Source organism: Pituophis catenifer, unplaced genomic scaffold (genome assembly GCF_029215685.1).
Source record: "Pituophis catenifer annectens isolate HBS135680 unplaced genomic scaffold, rPitCat1.0.hap2 SCAF_3, whole genome shotgun sequence".
In the NCBI taxonomy this organism is placed as follows: domain Eukaryota; kingdom Metazoa; phylum Chordata; class Lepidosauria; order Squamata; family Colubridae; genus Pituophis; species Pituophis catenifer.
Window position 1 is genome coordinate 214,713,973 of NW_027256883.1, and position 20,243 is coordinate 214,734,215.

Genomic DNA, 20,243 nt, shown 5'->3' on the forward strand with positions numbered 1-20,243 from the left:
CACTTATTGTTACCGACCCACTTCTCCTGTGACACATGCAGCACCGCCGTTTACCGCCAGGTGAGAGAAAAATATTTTGTTTCCAAGGGCTGGCTGGGTTTTTGTTCTGCCCCAGCTACGGACCCCAAAGAATGCAGCACACACAAACTCTATACAAAGCTTATTTACTCAAAATAACTTAGTCTTTATCATTGAAAGACTGTTAATAAACTGTCTTAACAGCCTACAAGAAGCTAAAGATAAAGTAATCAGAATCTTACTAAGGTTGGCAGAAAGCCCAGAAGCAATTTGCAGAGAATCCAGACGCGACGAAGAGTGAACTAAAGTTGTTCCCTGCAAATTGCTTCAGTTGGTGTTCCTCCTTAAATAGGCTAAGGGAGTGGCCAATTAGCCCCAAGCCTTACTCTCGAGGAGACCTCCTCCTGAGGAGCCACTCCTGCCTTTTGGCAGCTCTGCGCGCCCGTGCATCGAGAAGAGGCTCCTCCTCTTCTTCCTCTTCACTTATGGGAGCTTCTGGAGGTTCTGAAGGCCCTGGCTGAATCCCTGCCTCTGGCACCACATCTTCTCCAGCCTCCTCACTGTCCGACTCGAGCGCCAGCTGCACAGGCTGCTGGCGCAGCACCACACCAGCCTCCTCGCTGTCGGAATCGAATACAATCTGCACAGGCCGCTGACGGGCCACAACAGTTTTATTTTAATCTGTTTATTCTCATTTATCCACCTCTTGGCTGCCTCAGCCATCGAGGTAGATCTACAGGGGTGGTACTAACTTTACTTTCCCTACCTGTTTGCAAATGTGACTTCTGCACATGCTCAGGGCCATCCGCGCAGGGCCTTTTTCTTGTGCGTACACCATCCGTGCATGCGCCTGGCCTCAAAAATGTCCTTAAATAGGACGGCATAGAGCCAGGGATGAGAAGCGAAACGTCTTCAAAGAAAAACCAGAAAATCCAGGTGCCTCTTGGAAAAATAAAAAAGCACCTTTGGGTTTTAACAGAAAGAAACTTATCAGTTATGTTTCCGTACAAGTTGAGCTAAAACCAAGCATGCCCCCTCTTCCTTCTTCTCGTCCTTTAGGGATGTGCCTACATCTCCTGCTCTCCAGTCTTTCGCTAGTAGAAGTCGGGCCCGAGAAGACCGTCCGAAGAGCAGGCAAAGGGGGTGTCGCTTGCTCTCCTTTGGAGCCAGGAAGGAGACAAGCAGGAAATCATGGATGATAGAGGTCTCTTGGTGACTCACGCAATAAATGCTTGAAATGTTTGCCTTGTTTTTGTTTTTTTTTCCCCTTCAGGGTGGGTAGCTCCAGTGTTTACGGATCTAAAGAAGAGATTTTTGTTAAAGCATCTTTATGGGGTATTTTGGCTCTTCTGTCTTTTAGTTTAAAAAGAGTGGGGGTGGGGGTTTTCTTACAGACGTTTCATGACCCATCTAGGGAACATCATCAGTGCTAGAAGGAAGTGGGGTTTGGAGGAGGAGGAGGAGAGGAGGAGGAAGAAGAAAGGGAGGAGGAAAAGGAGGAGAAGGACTGTGTGGTCCTTGGTGCTCACCAACTAGGGAACATCATCAGTCTAGAAGGAAGGGGGTTTGGAGGAGGAGGAGGAGGAGGAAGAGGAGGAGGAGGAAGAGGAAGAGGAAGAAGAAGAGGAAGAGAAGGAAGAGGAAGAGGAGGAGGAAGAGGAAGAGGAGGAAGAGGAAGAGGAGGAGGAAGAGGAGGAAGAGGAGGAGGAAGAGGAGGAGGAGGAAGAGGAAGAGGAAGAGGAGGAAGAGGAAGAGGAAGAAGAAGAGGAAGAGAAGGAAGAGGAAGAGGAGGAGGAAGAGGAAGAGGAGGAAGAGGAGGAGGAAGAGGAAGAGGAGGAAGAGGAAGAGGAGGAGGAAGAGGAGGAAGAGGAAGAGGAGGAAGAGGAAGAGGAAGAGGAAGAAGAAGAGGAAGAGGAAGAAGAAGAGGAAGAGGAGGAGGAAGAGGAAGAGGAAGAAGAAGAGGAGGAGGAAGAGGAAGAGGAGGAAGAAGAGGAAGAGCAGAAGGAAGAGGAAGAGGAGGAGGAAGAGGAAGAGGAAGAAGAAGAGGAAGAGGAAGAGGAGGAAGAGGAAGAGGAGGAAGAGGAAGAGGAAGAAGAAGAGGAAGAAGAAGAGGAAGAAGAGGAAGAGGAAGAAGAAGAGGAAGAGGAAGAGGAGGAAGGGGAGGAGCAGTTCCTGGGGGGTGGGGGGGCCCTTGGTGCTCTCTGACCCTGAAAGTTTTCTTGGAGACATTTTATGACCCAACTATGTAGCGTCATCAGTGCTAGAAGGGTGAGGGGGGGTTTGCTCCCTGTTTCTATACAAGTGGCTTGCCCTGTCGGTGTTGGTGGGGGCGTTTTTAACCTTTTGTCAACTGGAAACAACGAAGAAAACTTTTCCTCGTTCCTGAGATTCTTTTTCATCGGCAAACAGCTGACAGTCACCCTCTGTTGCCACCCATCACTCCTATTTTATGGAGCGACACCTGGCAGCCTTATGGCAGAACAAATCTGATTTCCAATTACGATTTCATGGCTTTGCATAGATCCCCCAACTGCTCGGGAAACACCCCAGAGCCTCAGTCCTTCAGATTACGTATTTCTATATTATTTTTCAGGCTCTACAATCTGTTCCCGTTCCGCTCAGCACCATTTCATTGCAAAATGGCCTCTTAAGTGCCTCTGGTTACTTGTCATTATTTCGTCCGTATTTTTATGACACGATAGGATTTTATTTTATTTTATTTTTTATTTTTTTGCCATTCAGGAAAAAGGAAGAAATAACGAGGGTGCTTCAGAAAACGGATGCTCGTTAGCAGTTTATGAGCTGAGCTAAAAAAGGAATACTGCGAGTAGAACTCGACACCCCTGCTCTTAGTGCATATTCAACAGGCCTTCCTACTCCTGTTTCTCCCACAACAACAGTCCTGTGAGGTGGGCTGGGCTGAGAGAAAGAAATTTGCCCAAAGTCACCTAGGCTAAGGCGGGACTGGAACTCACTGTCTCTTAGTGATTGGCCTAAACTCGCACAGTGCCTTTCATGCCTAAGGCGGGACTAGAACTCACAGCCTCCTGGTCATTGGCCCAAAATCAGTCAGTGGGTTTCTTGCCTAAGGTGGGATTAGAACTCACAGGTTCCTGGTGATTGGCCCATAATTATCCAGTGGCTTTCATGCCTAAGGCAGGACTAGAACTCACAGTCTCCTGATCATTGGCCCAAAATCAGTCAGTGGGTTTCCTGCCTAAGGCGGGACTAGAACTCACAGCCTCCTGGTCATTGGCCCATAATTAACCAGTGGCTTTCATGCCTAAGGCGGGACTAGAATTCACTGTCTCCTGTTGATTGGTCCAAAGTCACCCAGTGGCTTTCATGCCTAATCCAGAACTAGAACTCACAGCTGCCTGGTCATTGGCCCAAAATCAGCCAGTGGCTTTTGTGCCTAAGGCGGAACTAAAACTCACCGTCTTCTAGTGATTGGCCCGAAGTCCCCTAGTGGCTTTCATGCCTAAGGCAGGACTAGAACTCACAGCCTCCTGATCATTGGCCCAAAATCAGCCAGTGGGTTTCCTGCCTAAGGCGGGACTAGAACTCACAGGCTCCTGGTGATTGGCTGAAAGTCACCCAGGGGCTTTCGTGCCTAATCCAGAACTAGAACTCACAGCCGCCTGGTCATTGGCCGCAAATTAAGAATTAATCGGTGGAACGGCTTGCCTCCAGAAGTTGTAGGATGCTCCATCCCTGGAGGTTTTTAGGAAAAGAGTAGAATGGCACAGGGGTCTCCTGCTTGAGCAGGGGGTTGGAATAGAAGACCTCCAAGGTCCCTTCCAGCTCTTATTCTGATTGACTGATTTTGTAGAATGTATTAGGAGTCATTTGCTTGCTCAAAGGACGGGGGTTTCCTGGGTTTATTTATCCGGAGAGGCGAGCATTTCTGATGTGTTTTAAAGAGCCTCTTTCCTTCCAATCTTCGCACGAGCCCCGTGCCATGAATCACTCCTCGTTTTCAGCGTGTGGGTCTGGTTTGGGTTGTAAAATTTCCTATTAGTGTCAAGCCCTGCTAAATAGCCGGCAGCATCCTTCCCGCGTTTTGTCATTCCGAACACTCGGCTTCCTTTAATGGAGGAGAACCGGAGGTGGGCGTACATCCCGACCTATGCTGCTGACGCAGAAGAGATGGGATTTAATGCGCCAAGCGTCGGTTTAGCAAATCCGTAGCTACAGGGAGAAGCTGGCTTTCGGAGGAGGAAAACCCGTGGCCCTTTTTCTGTGGCTGAGTGACGTGGCCTTTTGGCGGGCAAGGAAGTTGGCGTAGTAGCTAAAGATCAAATATGGCTTGTTAGGTCCATGCAAGTTTTCCAATGAGACAAACCGAGACAGGAATAGGATAGAATAACAAGAGATGGAAGGGACCTTGGAGGTCTTCTAGTCCAACCCCCCTCCTCAGGTAGGAAACCCTAGACATGCCCTCGTCACCTCTCGTCTGGACTATTGTAACACTCTCTACATGGGGCTCCCCTTGAGGAGCACTCGGAGGCTCCAACTGGCGCAGAGTGCAGCCGCGCAGGTGGTTATGGGAGCGACGTGGAGTTCCCATGTAACACCTCTCCTGCGGAAGCTGCACTGGCTCCCGGTGGTCTTCCGAGTGCGCTTCAAGGTGCTGGTTATCACCTTTAAAGCGCTCCATGGCTTGGGACCTGGTTATCTACGGGACCGCCTGCTACCACCAATAACCTCCCACCGGCCGGTACGCTCCCATAGAGAGGGGCTCCTCCGGGTGCCGTCGGCCAAACAATGTCAACTGGCGGCCCCCAGGGGGAGAGCCTTCTCTGTGGGGGCACCTACGATCTGGAACGAGCTCCCCCCGGAGATACGGAGGATCCCGGATCTGCGCACCTTCCGTCACGCGCTTAAGAGTTTCCTATTCCATCAAGCTGGCCTGGCCTAAATCTTCTCCCCTTTTTAAATGTAAATTTTAATTTGTTTTTAAATTATGGGGTATTTTAAATTCAGCCAAATTATTTAATTCGTTTTTAATTTATTTTAAATTTTTGTATTTATGTGTTTTTATCTTGTGGCTGTTCACCGCCCTGAGTCCTTCGGGAGAAGGGCGGTATAGAAATGTAATAAAATAAAATAAAAATAAAATAAATAGACAAACGGTTATCCAACTTCTTCTTAAAAACTCCAACTGCATCTCAGAGACACCCAGAGAGACTCCTGAGATACACCTGAGACTCACCCAGAGAGATACAGAGCGCGTGGCTGAAGTCACTTCGATGGAGCGAAAGAGCTGAGTCACTGCCAAAGGACTGAGAACCTCCCATGCTGTGGGATGACTCCAGGAAGAGCTGATGGACTTCGCTGAGAGGAGAGCTTTTTGGCTGTTGGCGTTTTCTTGCAGGCTTTGTTTTTTATGCGTTCTTTTATTAAACCAAATAGTTTCTCAAGACTCCTCTCTCAACTTGCATGCTTTGTGCGTTTGTGTGTGTAATCGGATCACGATCCCTTGAGTATCAGAACCTCATTCACAAGGTTTTTTTTTTTTTTTTAAATTTGATTTATATGCCGCCCTTCTCCGGAGACTCAGGGCGGCTTACAATGCGTTAAGCAATAGCCTTCATCCTTTTGTATATTTATACAAAATCAGCTTATTGCCCCCACAAACTGGGTCCTCATTTCACCTACCTTAGAAAGGATGGAAGGCTGAGTCAACCTTGAGCCTTGGAGAGATTCGAACCAGCAGTAATTGCAGGCAGCTGGTCTTAATAACAGGGTGCACTAAACCACTGTACTATCAAGGCTCTTGATAGTACAGATAGGAGACCTTCAAGGTCTCTTCCAACCCTGTTATTCTGTTATACTATTAAGGACTAAGGATGACATGATGGCAGTCTTCCAATATTTGAGGCGCTGTCACGGGTGGGACGGGACACAACCTATTTTCCAAAGCCCCTGAAGGCAGGACAAGAAGCAACGGATGGAAACTGAACAAGGAGAGAAGCAACCTGGAATTGAGGAGAAACTTCCTAACAATGAGGACAATTAACCAGCGGAACAGCTTGCCACCAGAAGTGGTGGGTGCTCCATCACTGGAGGTTTCCAAGAAGAGATTGGACTGAAATGGCACCAGGTCTCCTCCTTGAGCAGGGGGTTGGACTAGAAAACATCCAAGGTCCCTTCCAACCCTCTTATTCTGCAAATTGCAATGGTTGCTTTGCGTTTGAATTCCTCCTATGCCCAGAGGTTCATCTTCTAATCTAGACTCTACAAAGATTAATCGGTATTTGATTTGGTGGCAATGTTCTTGGTTGGATCAGAAGCCCTCCAGCCCTCGGTCCCAAAGGCGCTTTTTTCAAGAGGCAACTGGACTTTGACCCCCTCATTATGAGGCCATGTGTGTCCAAGTTGAACAGCCCCTCTCTCAACAAAGGGGGAAGGATACGACGCCACCCATCTCCAGTCTACAACACAAGTCCTTTCAACAGGCTCCGCACCCATTTGCACCACTCAGGTGACCCTGAGGACACAGAGAAACCTCCAAGTGGCCTCAAGGTCCCTCTAAAAGGATGCAAACGACCAGCTTTGTCTGCAAGGAGTATAAATCCTTCCATCCGCCATCATTCAGGCAGAACTGAAGAAGCTTCTTGGGTGAGAAGTGAAACGTCTTCCAAAAAATAAATAAGACAGTCCAGTTGCCTCTTGAAAAAGCACCTTTGGGACAACCATGTCCTGGATGATGGAGAATCTCCATAGGCACTCCATAGACTATGATTCTATGTTCTAATGGGAGATTAGATTAATTTAATATTTAATTTAATTTAATATTTAAATTTATATACCGCCCTTCTCCCGAAGGACTCAGGGCGGTGAACAGCGAGAAAAACATCAAATACAAAATTTAAAAACAATTTAAAAATATATTAAACAATTTAGATTAGATTAGATTAGATATTAATTACAAGCAACTGCGTTCTCTTCGCTGATGATGTAAAACTATTCAACATCACTGACAATGCTGCTACTCTACAAAAAGACCTTAACTATGTGTCAGAATGGTCAAACAATTGGCAATTCCAAATCTCAACCAACAAATGCTCTGTCTTACACATTGGCAAAAAAAATTCAGAACACAAAATACAACAAGCTGGGAGGATACGACCTAACAGAGGACCCTCACTCTGTCAAAGATCTTGGAGTACTCATCTCAAATGATCTAAGTGCCAGAGCTCACTGTAACAGCATTGCTAAAAAAAGCATTAAGAGTTGTTAACCTAATCTCGCATAGCTTCTTCTCTGGTAATATTGAACTGCAAACTAGAGCATACAAAACTTTTGCCAGACCAATTCTTGAATACAGCTCATCTGTCTGGAACCTGCACTGCATATCAGACATAAATACAATTGAACGAGTCCAGAGATATTTCACGAGAAGAGTCCTCCACTCCTCTGCTCGCAATAAAATACCTGATGCCACCAGACTCCAAATTTTGGCCTTAGACAACTTAAAACTTCGCCGACTTCAGTCTGACCTAAGCATAGTACATAAAATTATCTGCCACAATGTCCTTCCTGTCAATGATTACTTCAGCTTCAACCACAACAATACACGAGCAAATAATAGATACAAACTCAAGGTAAACTGCTCCAAACTCGATTGCAGAAAATACGACTTCAGCAACAGAGTGGTCAACACCTGGAATGCACTACCTGACTCTGTGGCTTCTTCCCCAAACCCCCAAAACTTTAACCTTAAACTGTCTACTGTTGACCTCGCCCCATTCCTAAGAGGTCTTTAAGAAACGTGCATAAGCGCACCAGCGTGCCTTCCGTCCCTGTCCTAATATTCCTTTTTATTCGTATCCATTTCATGTATTCATAATTATGTTTACACTTGTATCTGTCATAAAATACATGCTTGACGAAAAATACAAAATAAAAACAAACCAACATTGTAAACCAGGATTTTTCAAACTTAGCAATTTTAAGAGATGTAGGATTTCAACTTCCAGAATCTGGAGTTGAAGTCCTACATCTCTTAAGATTGCTGAAGTTGAGCAATATTGCCATAAACCCCGAGCAGAAATGACTCAGAGAAACTATTGCTTTGCTCTTCAATTCTCCTGTGAATACTACTCTGTCTTACTACCAGTAGGGTGCACTAACACCCAAGAGAAGCCGGCGCTGCTACTCGCTTATCCCAAAAACTCATTTCTTTTGAAGACCACGTCAAATTCTGCAAGCCTTGCTGGCTGCCAGAACAGGCTGAAACCCTCACTTTTCTCTAAAATTAGATGTTCCATGACTGCAATGCGAGGATAGAAAAGGAGATTTTTAGCACAGGCAGCAGAATAAACCAGTTAGAGGGAGGCTCTCCCAGTGCCTCCAATTCATACAGTTCAGGTCCCTTTGGAAGAATTAATAATAGTAAATAAAAATGAGCCGGCATGAATGGCCCTGAAAGTTTTGGGAGGGTGAGTTGTTCCATTGGCCCCCGTAATCTCTCATCAGAAGATTTAGTAATCCTGTATTTCTAGATCTTCATTATATATGATGTAGTTCCTTCTCTGTCTTCATGAGCTGCCGAATAGCTTTTTGGGCCAGATGTCTAAAGGGTCAATTTGAGATCCCAAACAACTACACCAGGGGTGAAATCCAGCTGGTTCTGACAGGTTCTGGAGAACCGGTAGCGGAAATTTTGAGTAGTTCGGAGAACTGGCAAATACCACCTCTGGTGGCCCCAGAGTGGGGTGGGAATGGAGATTTTGCAATATCCTTCCCCTGGAGTGAGGTGGGAATGGAGATTTTGCAGTATCCTTCCCCTGCCACGCCCACCAAGCCACGCCCACCAAGCCACACCACACCCACCAAGCCACGCCCATGCGGTAGTAAAAAAATTTGGATTTCACCACTGAACTGCACCCTAAAAGAAAGATGCAGGCAGGGGTTCTGTTTGCTTCATCTAGGGAAATATCGTAATTTTACCTTAGTGCATAGCAGGGATGAGGTTACTTACTTTGGTAATGAAACGTCTACAAGACATCTGCAACGTGATCCAAGGTCAGAGGAAACCAAGGACCCCACAGTTGTCCTCCACCACCTCCTTCTCTCCATAAATTTCAGATCCTTCTGACACCGATGATGTTCCCTGATGTTCAGGTCATGAAACATCTGCAAGAAAAAGTGCCACGCTCAGAGAGCACCAAGGACCTCACAGTCTTCCTCTTCCTTTTCTCCCCCCTCCCCCTGCTCCTCCTCTGACACTGATGATGTTACCTAGTTGGGTCATGAAACATCTGCAAGAAAACTGCTAAGCTCACCAAGGACCTCACAGTTCTCTTCTTCTTCTTCTTCTTCTTCTTCTTCTTCTTCTTCTTCTTCTTCTTCTTCTTCTTCTTCTTCTTCTTCTTCTTCTTCTTCTTCTTCTTCTTCTTCTTCTTCTTCTTCTTCTTCTTCTTCTTCTTCTTCTTCTTCTTCTCTTCCTCCTCCTCCTGTTCTCCTTCTCTTCTCCTGCTCCTCTTTCTCCTCCTTTCCTCCTTCTTTCTCCTTCTCCTTCTCCTCCTCTTCTCCTCCTTCTCTTCCCCTTCTCTCCTTTTCTTTCTCCTCCTTTCCTCCTTCTTCTCTTCTTCTCCTTCCCCCTCCCCCCCCTCCTCCTCCTCCTCCTCCTCCTCCTCCTCCTCCTCCTCCTCCTCCTCCTCCTCCTCCTCCTCCTTCTCCTCCTCCCTCTCTTCTAGCAGTGCTACCTGTTATCTGTCACCTAGTTGGGTCATGAAATGTCTGCAGAAAACCCCCGAGGTCAGAGAATACCAAGGATCCCACACCTCAAATCTTCTGCAAACCTCATTCATGTCCAGATCTGATGATATTACTTACCTGGGTGATGAAATGTCTGCAAGAAAACCACCAAGCTCAGAGAACACCAAGCACCTCACAGTCCTCCTCCATCTCCTCCCGCTTTTCCTCCTCCTCCTCCAATCCCCCTCCCTTCTAGCACTGATGCTGTTACCTAGTTGGGTTATGAAATGTCTGCAGAAAATCCCAAGGTCAGAGAACACCAAGGATCCCACACTTCTCTGTGCAAACCTCATTCACATCTAGCACTGATGATGTTACCTAGCTGGGTGATTAAACATCTGCAAGAAAAAAAACCCCCAAAGCTCAGAGAGCACCAATGTCAAGTATTTTCAAGCCATTGGCACATGTATCATACAGACACTAGTGGAGGCAGAAAGTGCCCCCACCCCTATGTGGAGAGGAGGGGCTTACACTGAGTATAAAACCCCCTCTAACCTTTCCACCATGCTCTCTTTTTTACGTTTGTTCTCCAGGAGACATGATCTTTGATAGGGGTAGTCACACACGCTGTGTGCCCCCTACCCTAATGGATATTAAGACAGCCTTTGTATATAGTTAATATGTTTTGTTATATGAATAAATACATTTATCACATTTATTCTTGCATCTGCCTTTGGACTCTTCTATGCTCCTGGGTGTTTCTACGATCCCAATTTCCACAGAATGGTAGCAGAGGGAATGGTAGCAGAACTCCACTCCAGGAGCTGTTGAAAAGGCGAGATGCCCTCCAAAATAACTTGTGAGAGAAGCTCCCCAAGGACCCCTCATTTCAACCCTGAGCTACGATTAAACTATTCTATTGGTGCACCGGTATAGTTTTCAAACTCTGGCCAGCCTGAGGCTGAAACTTTTTTTCCGCTTGGGAAACGCATTAGTAGTTCAGAGGGGCCCAAAGTCAAGAATATTTCATTTCCCCACTTGAGTGGATCGGCGTGTCCTTCTCATTTGCTGGCCAAGCCAATCCTGACATGATGCCCGAGTCAGTTGTTGGCTGGCTGTCACAATCGATCAGTTCTCGGGGAACCGAGGCTCTGGCGGAGGAAAAGCCACCGTCGTCCGTCGTCCGTGGGCTCAGCTGTTTCCATCAGGAACTGTCTCTCTCTTTGCAAACCGATTTATTAGCCTCCGCGCCGAGTAAATGGGATTCGGTTCATCGGTATTAATATGTCGTTGGACAAATTCATTCCCTCCTGCTTTTAAGTTTCTTTTCTGACAAGCCACCGAGAAGCCCCAGAAGGGTTTTTGCTGGGCTCTGGCAGGGATTCAAACACGATATATCCCCTTCCCTTCACAGCAAATTCATATTTTTGATCTAAAACATTAGGGAAATTTGGAAATGTTATGAACAGGCGATACGTCCTATTTAAGCAGGGAGGTAGCCTAAGGAGGGAGAAGTGCTCTTGAGTCATTCAGCAAAATAACTTCTTGAATTCTTTTTTATGCTCGGTGGTGGGCTTTAGTAAAAAATGCAGATGGACCCTGGGAGTGGGGTGCCCCAAATAATCCAGGTGTGGCATCAAGGAATTACCAACTCAGACAGACAATCTAAGAATAAACATCAGCCTAATGAAGGAACAATCGAGAAGAAGACAGCTGATACAGATAGGGCAAGCCACTAGTATATGAAAAGACAACTGATCTCACTGCTTACTAGCCCTGATAATATTACATAGTTGGGTCATGAAATGTCTGCAAGAAAACAACCAAGCTCAGAGAGCAACAAGGACCCCACTGTCCTCCTCCTCCTCCTCCTCCTCCTCCTCCTCCTCCTCCTCCTCCTCCTCCTCCTCCTCCTCCTCCTCCTCCTCCTCTTCTTCCCATTCTCTACTCCATCAATCCCACTTCTTTCTAGCACTGACAATGTTCCCTATTTGGGTCATAAAATATCTGCAAGAAAATCAAGCTCCAAGAGCACCAAGGACGCTTCCAGTCACTGTCATTGTCCTCCTCTTCCGCTTCCTTTTCCTCCTCCTCCTCCTCTTCCTTCTCCTCCTTCATTCCACAAACCCCACTTCTTTCTAGTACTGATAATGTTCCCTACTTGTGTCATGAAATGTCTACAAGAAAACAATCAAGCTCAGAGTGCACCAAGGACCCCACAGTCTTCTTCTTCCTCCTCCTCCTCCTCCTCCTCCTCCTCCTCCTCCTCCTCCTCCTCCTCCTCCTCCTCCTCCTCCTCCCCTCTCCTTCCCCCTCCTCCTCCCTTCCTCCTCCACCTACATTCCACAAACCCCACTCCCTTCTAGCACTGATGATGTTCTCTAGTTGTGTCATGAAATGTCTACCAGAAAACGAAGCTCAGAGAGCACAAGGACCCCACCATCTTGGTGGCGTAGCTGATTAAGCACTGTTACAGTGCACCAGCTGCCTGCAATTACTGCAAGTTCGAATCTCGCCAAGGCTCCAGGTTGACTCAGCCTTCCATCCTTTCTAAGATAGGTAAATTGAGGACCCAGTTTGTGGGGGCAATAAGCTGACTTTGTATAAAATATACAAAAGGATGAAGGCTATTGCTTAGCGCATTGTAAGCCGCCCTAAGTCTCCGGAGAAGGGCGGCATATAAATCAAATTAAAAATAATAATAAATAAATCTTCTTCCTCCTCTCCTCAACCCCCCCTCCCTTCTAGCACTGATGATGTTCCCTAGTTGGGTCATAAAATATCTGCAAGAAAACCACCAATCTCAGAGTGCACAAAAGGACCCATAATCAAGGAATGGCATTCTTGACTTCCTTCCTTCCTCCTTTTCAGGCTTAAGCTGGTGTTTATTTACGTACTTACCCACACTTGACTCTTATCGCTTACGCACTCTTGAATTCTTATTGCATTTCCTTCTGGCGGCTAATCCCCTTTGGTGATTGGCAGTTGCTCTTTTATTTTTTTATTGTTTTAAGAAAGCTTTTTTTTGTCACAGGGAAAGCAGGGAAGAGAACAGAGACGGAATAAGAGAGGCAGAGAACAGGTTAGGCAGGTTTTTCCGAGCTGTCAAAGCCAACAAAGTTGAGCGTGCAAACAGCTCAGCGCTAAAATGGGTGGATATAATTCAATCCCCGAGACAGCTGCACTTTATGTAGAAAGAAAAAAAATAATAATCAATGATGGGTGTCATTTGAAAAGACCACCACAGCGGGGAAAAGTGGGGAGTTCTGGAAGGAAGGGAAGGAGGGAATTGGCAGTCAATCATCTCAGAAGCCACTCTTCCTTTTCTTTGGCCCCATTGGTGGCCTTATGGGGAGGAACAGGATCAGATTTAACCTTGGGAAGGCCAGATCCTCCAACACTGGAAGTTTTTAAGAAGAAACTTAAAACCATTTGTCTGAAGTGCTGTAGGGTTTCCTGCCTAAGCAGGGGGTTGGACTAGAAGACCTCCAAGGTCCCTTCCAACTCTGGAATTCTATTCTGTTTTAGATCACGGTCGATTCAGGAATTATTTGCTTGTGAAGGTTTTCCATGGATGGGATGCCGGCAACCGCTTAAATATGAGCCAGCGGTGTGCTGCAGCCCCGCAAAAAGCCAATGCAATCCCAGGCTGCATTAACAGAGGGTTAGAATCAAGTGTTGAAGTGTAAATACCACTTTATAAGGCCTTGGTAAGGCCACACTTGGAATTCTGCATCAGGTTTTGGTCGCCACAATGTAAAAGTTGCAATGTAAAAGTTGCAGTTCCGCCAGTTGTGTCCCTTTCTGGATCGGGACTCGTTACGCACGGTCACTCATGCCCTCATCACCTCCCGTCTGGACTATTGTAACGCTCTCTACATGGGGCTCCCCTTGAGGAGCACTCGGAGGCTCCAACTGGCGCAGAGTGCAGCTGCGCGGGTGGTGATGGGAGCGACGTGGCGCTCCCATGTAACGCCTCTCCTGCGCAAACTGCACTGGCTCCCGGTGGTCTTCCGGGTGCGCTTCAAGGTCTTGGTTACCACCTTTAAAGCGCTCCATGGCTTAGGACCTGGTTATCTACGGGACCGCCTGCTACCACCAATAGCCTCCCACCGGCCAGTATGCTCCCATAGAGAGGGGCTCCTCCGGGTGCCGTCGGCCAAACAATGTCGACTGGTGGCCCCCAGGGGGAGAGCCTTCTCTGTGGGGGCACCTACGATCTGGAACGAGCTCCCCCCGGAGATACGGAGGATCCCGGATCTGCGTACCTTCCACCGCGCGCTTAAGACGTTCATCAAGCTGGCCTGATCTAAATTTTCCTCTTTTAAATGGGAATTTTAAATTTGGTTTTAAATTATTGGGGTTTTAAAAATGGTTCAGCCAAATTTATTTAATCGGTTTTATCCCTATTTTAAATTTTGTATTTACATGTTTTATTTTTATGGCTGTTCACCGCCCTGAGTCCTTCGGGAGTAGGGCGGTATACAAATTTAATAAATAAATAAATAAATAAATAAATAAATAAATAAATAAATAAATAAATAAATAAATAAATATGTTGAGACTCTGGAAAGAGTGCAGAGAAGAGCAACCAAGAGGATGAGGGGACTGGAGGCTAAAACATATGGAGAACGGTTGCAAGAATTGGGTATGTCTAGTCTAATGAAGAGAAGAACCAGGGGTGACATGATAGCAGTCTTCCAATGTTTGAGGGGCTGCCACAAAGAAGACGGGGGTCAAGCTATTCCCCAAAGCACCTGAAGGCAGGACAAGAAGCAATGGATGGAAACTTATCAAGGAGAGAAGCAACTTGGAAATAGAATAGAATAGAACAGAACAGAACAGAACAGAACAGAACAGAACAGAACAGAACAGAATAGAATAGAATAGAATAGAAAATATGGAATGGAGTAGAATGGAATGGAATAGAATGGAATGGATTGGAGTGGAGTGGAGTGGAGTGGAGTGGAGTGGAGTAGAGTAGAGTAGAGTAGAGTAGAATAGAATAGAATAAAATAGAATAGAATAGAATAGAATAGAAATGAAGTGAACTAGAATAGAATAGAATAGAATAGAATAGAATAGAATAGAATAGAATAGAATAGAATAGAATAGAATAGAAAATATGGAATGGAGTAGAATGGAATGGAATAGAATGGAATGGAATGGAGTGGAGTGGAGTGGAGTGGAGTGGAGTGGAGTGGAGTAGAGTAGAGTAGAGTAGAGTAGAGTAGAATAGAATAGAATAGAATAGAATAGAATAGAAAATATGGAATGGAGTAGAATGGAACGGAACGGAACGGAACAGAACAGAACAGAACAGAACAGAACAGAACAGAATAGAAAAGAAAATATGGAATGGAATGGAATAGAATAGTATAGAATAGCATAGAATAAGTTTGAGTATACTCAAACTTATTAGGATGAAGAATGAACTAATATGAAAGTTAAAAGAGAATATATATGATTAACAATGGATAAGATAAGTTAAGATAACCAACTGAAATAATGTTAAGAAATTAGGATTTGAGGGCGGATGGTGATACTGTTTATATAATAAGTATAGAAGTATTAAGATAAGATACAAAAGTAGGGAAAAAGAATACTTTGGCAGAAATTGAAATTATGTAAAGTGTATTTGGATATGATAAATTATATATGATTTGGTCAATACTCTGTTCATAAAATATGTGTGTGAAAGAAAAAAACCAATAAAACATGTTTTTTAAAAAATAGAATAGAATAGAATAACTTTATTGTCACTTTGAATGTACACTAATTGGCATACATTAAAAATGAAATTTCAATGCATGCACCACCTCCAATTTTACACTACATACCTTATTTTCGGAGTATAAGATGCTTCGGAGTATAAGACGCAAATTCGTTTTTGGGGAGGAAAACAAGAAAAAAAAATTCAGCCTCTGCTTACCAGCATCCATCGGTATTCATCTGGCCTCCTTGCAGCAAACAGCAAACAGCCTGGTCAGCTTCAGCATGTTATCACAGCCTGATTTAGCATGAACAGCTGATTGGCAGTTGGATCGGCCTCCTGGAATACTGCCATTCAGCTGTTCCAGGCTGCGGGGATCGCCAGAGCCTATCATCGCCTCCACGTGTCGCATTTTTGGCCAGTTCCAGGCAGTGTTGATTGCCGTCGCTGCCAATTCCTGCCACCTGGAACCGGTTGAAAATGCGACGCATGGAGGCCAAAAACGGGATGTGCGGAGGCTGAAAACGCAATGCGCAGGGGCAAAAAATGTGACACGTGAAGGTGTTGATTGGTAGCGATGTGTTGTGGTGATCTCCGCAGCCTGGAACAAGTCTAAAATGGGGCATGCGGAGGCCAAAAACGTGATGCGCGGAGGCCAAAAACGGCTGAAAGGTGGGCGCCGGCGAGTGGGCGGGGCTTCGGCAACATTTGGTGTATAAGACACACTGCAATTTTCACCCACTTTTAGGGGGGAAAAAGTACGCCTTATACTCCGAAAAGTACGGTAAACATGACAAGATAAATAAATAAATATAAAATGATGTATATTCCCACATAGATTATATGACAGAGAGAAACAACACAGTCTAGTTATACATGTTTATGACAAGAGAAACGAATCTTATGAGTTTACCAGACGGACGGCCTAGGGAACAAAGCTGCTCCAGAATCTGGCAGTCCTGCTAATAAGGGATAGAATCAAGATCACGTGAAGTTTCGGTTGCCACAATTTAAAGAAAGAGCCGCCTGGAAGAAAAGAACCAAGCTCAGAGAGCACCAAGAACCCCTAAGTCACCTTGGCCTGAAGATTTAAATTTCTTCCGAGCGAAGAGTTATTCCTTATCTATGCTTCTGTCAATTACACATTTCGATAGACCCGCTCCAGTGGTGGATTTCTACCGGTTTGCCCCGGTTCACACGAACTGGTAGCAGCTGCCCATCTGCCAGGGCCAGTGGTGGGTTTCAATTTTTTTTTTACTACCGGTTCTGTGGGCGTGGCTTGGTGGGTGTGGCAGGGGAAGGATACTGTAAAATCTCCATTCCCGCCCCACTCCAGGGGAAGGATACTGTAAAATCTCCATTCCCGCCCCACTCCAGGGGAAGGATACTGTAAAATCTCCATTCCCACCCCACTCCAGGGGAAGGATACTGTAAAATCTCCATTCCCTCCCCACTCCAGGGGAAAGTTACTGCAAAATCCCCATTTCCTCCCGATCAGCTGGGACTCGGGAGGCAAAGAATAGATGGGGGCGGGGCCAGTCGGAGGTGGTATTTACCGGTTCTCTGAACTACTCGAAATTTCCGCTACCGGTTCTCCAGAACTGCTCAGAACCTGCTGAAACCCACTTCTGGCCCGGACGTCACCATGGACGCTCTGCGCATGGGCAGAAGCCCCGCACGTGAGCGAAGCAAGCGCATAGCTCCAAACTGGTAATGAAGGTAACTGAAAACCACTACCGACCCGCTCCATCTAGTTATGAAACCAGTTTAAGAGAATGAAGAAGCAGGAAGCTCTTTTATGAGCGCCAAGAAGTTGAAGCCATTAATGCAAGAATTTCACATGCATGCTTGCATTGTTAGCGTTCCGCAAAATTCACAACTGCCAGTTGGATACTGGCACTGAGCTTTTTTTTTTTTTTAAAAAAAAAGTTTTTATTTTTTCATTCATCTTTTAACTTTCATTTTTCATTTTTACTTTTTCGGGGCTGCTCTTTTACCCTTTACTTTTACTCCAACCTTTCTTCTTCTCCTCCCTTTCTCTTCCTTCCTCTTTCTCCTCCTACTTTCTTCATTCTTCCTCTCCTTCTCTTTCCTACTTCCCCTTCTCTTCCCCCACTCCTCTCTTCTTACCCCCTTCTAACCTTCTCCTCTACTCCTCTTTCCCCTCCCTCTTCTTCCTCTCCTTTTCCCTTTCTTCTTCCTCCTCTTCTCTCCTCTCCTCTCTTTTCCCTTCCTCTCTCTCTACTCCTTCCCCTCTCTCCTGTTGTTTCCCTTTTCAGTTCAATCTAAAGTGGTATTCGAGCAGCCGCGATTTCCTAATTATCTTTATTCTCATTTCAATTTCTTTTTTATTTTATTTTATTTCTTTGCAAACAAAATATACAACAACATATAGATCGCGGTGAGAACCTTACACAATACATTATCTTCAGTCTGTTCATTTCAATTTCTTATTCAATTATTATTTATTTTTATTTCATCATTTGCGTACATTTTTATAATATCTCACTTTTTTCCCTTTTACCCCCCCTCCCCTTTCTCCTTTTACTTGACATGGTATCTGTTTTTTCTAATTGTTTTCTCCCATTTTTCTCTATCTATTTTATCTCTATGTCCTTATTCATATTTCTTTTCTAACCAATCATAAAATTTATCCCATGTCTTGAAATACATTGACTCCTCCTTATCTTCTATTCTCAATGTTAATCTATTCATTTCTGCACATTCTAAAATTTTCTTTATAATTTCTCCTTCCAACGGGATTTTCTCTGCTTTCCAGATTCGTGCAAATACAATTCTAGCCGCTGTTATTATACGAATAATCAAATATGTATCTTCTTTGCTATAATTCTCTGGTAAAATTCCCAATAAGAATATCTCTGGTTTTAACTCTATATGTTGCTGCAACATTCCCTCTAACCATGTTTGTATTTTCACCCAATATTGTTTTGCTTCTTTACACAAACACCACATATTATAGTATGATCCCGGCAACTGATGACATTTCCAACACTTGGCTGATTTATCTTTCAACATCTTAGCTAATCTTTCTGGTGGCATATGCCATCTATAAAACATCTGGCACTGAACTTTTGTGAATGTCACCAAGGAAACCTAACTCAGTGTCCTGCACTCCTGGACCTGTTATTGAGTCAGATTTTTCCCCCAAAACAGACCAAACCAGATTCCTGCCATGCTGGAGGTTGAGATTTATTTGAGAAGACGATTGAATGAGAGATTGGCTCTATGGGAGACCTGTTGGATGAAGCTGATAGGACAATCCTGTTTGGTGAAGCTGCAGCCTATGGAGGCTGAAAGCAGCAGAATGGAAGTCATCCTTCCTCTTCCTCGCCCACCCAAGTTTTTTATTTTTCATTTATTTTTTTACAAACATATCAATGCATGAACAGTATGGCACCTAAGTGTCTTACATTTTAGTACAAATAAAATGATATTTATCATATTTACTACAGTTGACAAGCTTATTTATTTATTAAATTTTATTTATTTATTACATTTATATGCTGCCCCTCTCCAGAGACTCAGGGCGGCTAAATATAGTTCTCGTAACAGCACACATATTTTTGTTGAGTTATAATCTTTCATTGTTTAGTTATTCAATAGTTCAATATGTTATTTTTATGTCAATCACCGTATTCTGAGTGTTATTCCTTTTACTACAAATAAAATATTAATAATCATATTTGTTACATTTAACAGGCTTATATGGTTCTAATAGTCATACACATGTTTATGTTAAATTATAATCTTCCATTATTTAATTATTCAATATTTCAGCATGCTATTTTTATGTCAATCACCCAGAGCTGGGTTTTTCAGCAGGTTCTGACCAGTTCTGGAGAACCGGTAGCAGAAATTTTGAGTAGTTCGGAGAACCGGTAGTAAAAATTCTGACTGGCCCCACTCCCGTCTATTCTTTGCCTCTGGAGTCCCAGCTGATTGGGAGGAAATGGAGATTTTGCAGTATCCTTCCCCTGGAGTGAGGAGGGAATGGAGATTTTACAGTATCCTTCCCCTGCCATGCCCACCAAGCCACGCCCACAGAACCGGTAGTAAAAAAATGTGAAACCCACCACTGCAATCATTATATTGCTCAAACATTCTTAATACTACCATCGTTCAAGTTCTGATTTCCCCTCTTATTATTAAGGATATATATTCCATTAATCCCCCCCCCGTCTAGTTTCTTCCATGCACCTCTTCCATGGACCTCTTCCTCAAGTTTTGGGAGCTAGGCAAGAGTTCCCCTGGCTGCCTCTCTTCTGAATTTGGATGTATTTGTAATGGTTGCAGCATCCCAGAATCACAGGAGGATCATTTGGGATCTTCTCAACCGCTTCTGATCACTGAAGTCCATGGAGGAAGCTGGATTTGCTTCATGGCCAGTGATTTGCTTAACCACAGTGGCCAAAAAGTTCATTAAATTGGACACGATTCAATTTAATGATCAGTTTAACAATGGAAATTCTGGTTCCCCTTGTAGATGTAGGTTGAGAACTTTTTGTAGTTTCTTATGCATTGCATGTAGAACCAAAAACTCAAATGGTTATCACTTCTGGGTCTGGTTTCTGGTTTATCACCGTGGTGACAAACTTTGGATATCCATCTTTAGGGTTGAGTGGAGGGAAGAAACGGTTAGACAAGAAAAGGTTCATTCCTTGGTTATCTTTTGAGGTGATTGAACCCCTGGCCTCCCTCCCTCCCTCCAGAGTTCATAAAACCCACAGGAGACCAGACATTTGCATGGGTTTTCCTCATTCTTGGCTAGACGCTCAGCATATAA

General features: G+C 44.7%; 1 protein-coding gene across 1 annotated transcript; it reads right to left on the reverse strand.

Annotated features, from left to right (window-relative positions):
* Positions 1 to 1,543: 1,543 nt before the first annotated feature.
* Positions 1,544 to 1,975, reverse strand: LOC139315127 (acrosin-like; the record flags this gene model as incomplete). Its single annotated transcript, XM_070941146.1, has 2 exons — positions 1,544 to 1,630; positions 1,919 to 1,975. Coding segments are annotated over 2 exons (144 nt in total), but the record flags the coding sequence as incomplete, so codon positions are not given.
* Between the last annotated feature and the right edge of the window lie 18,268 nt (positions 1,976 to 20,243).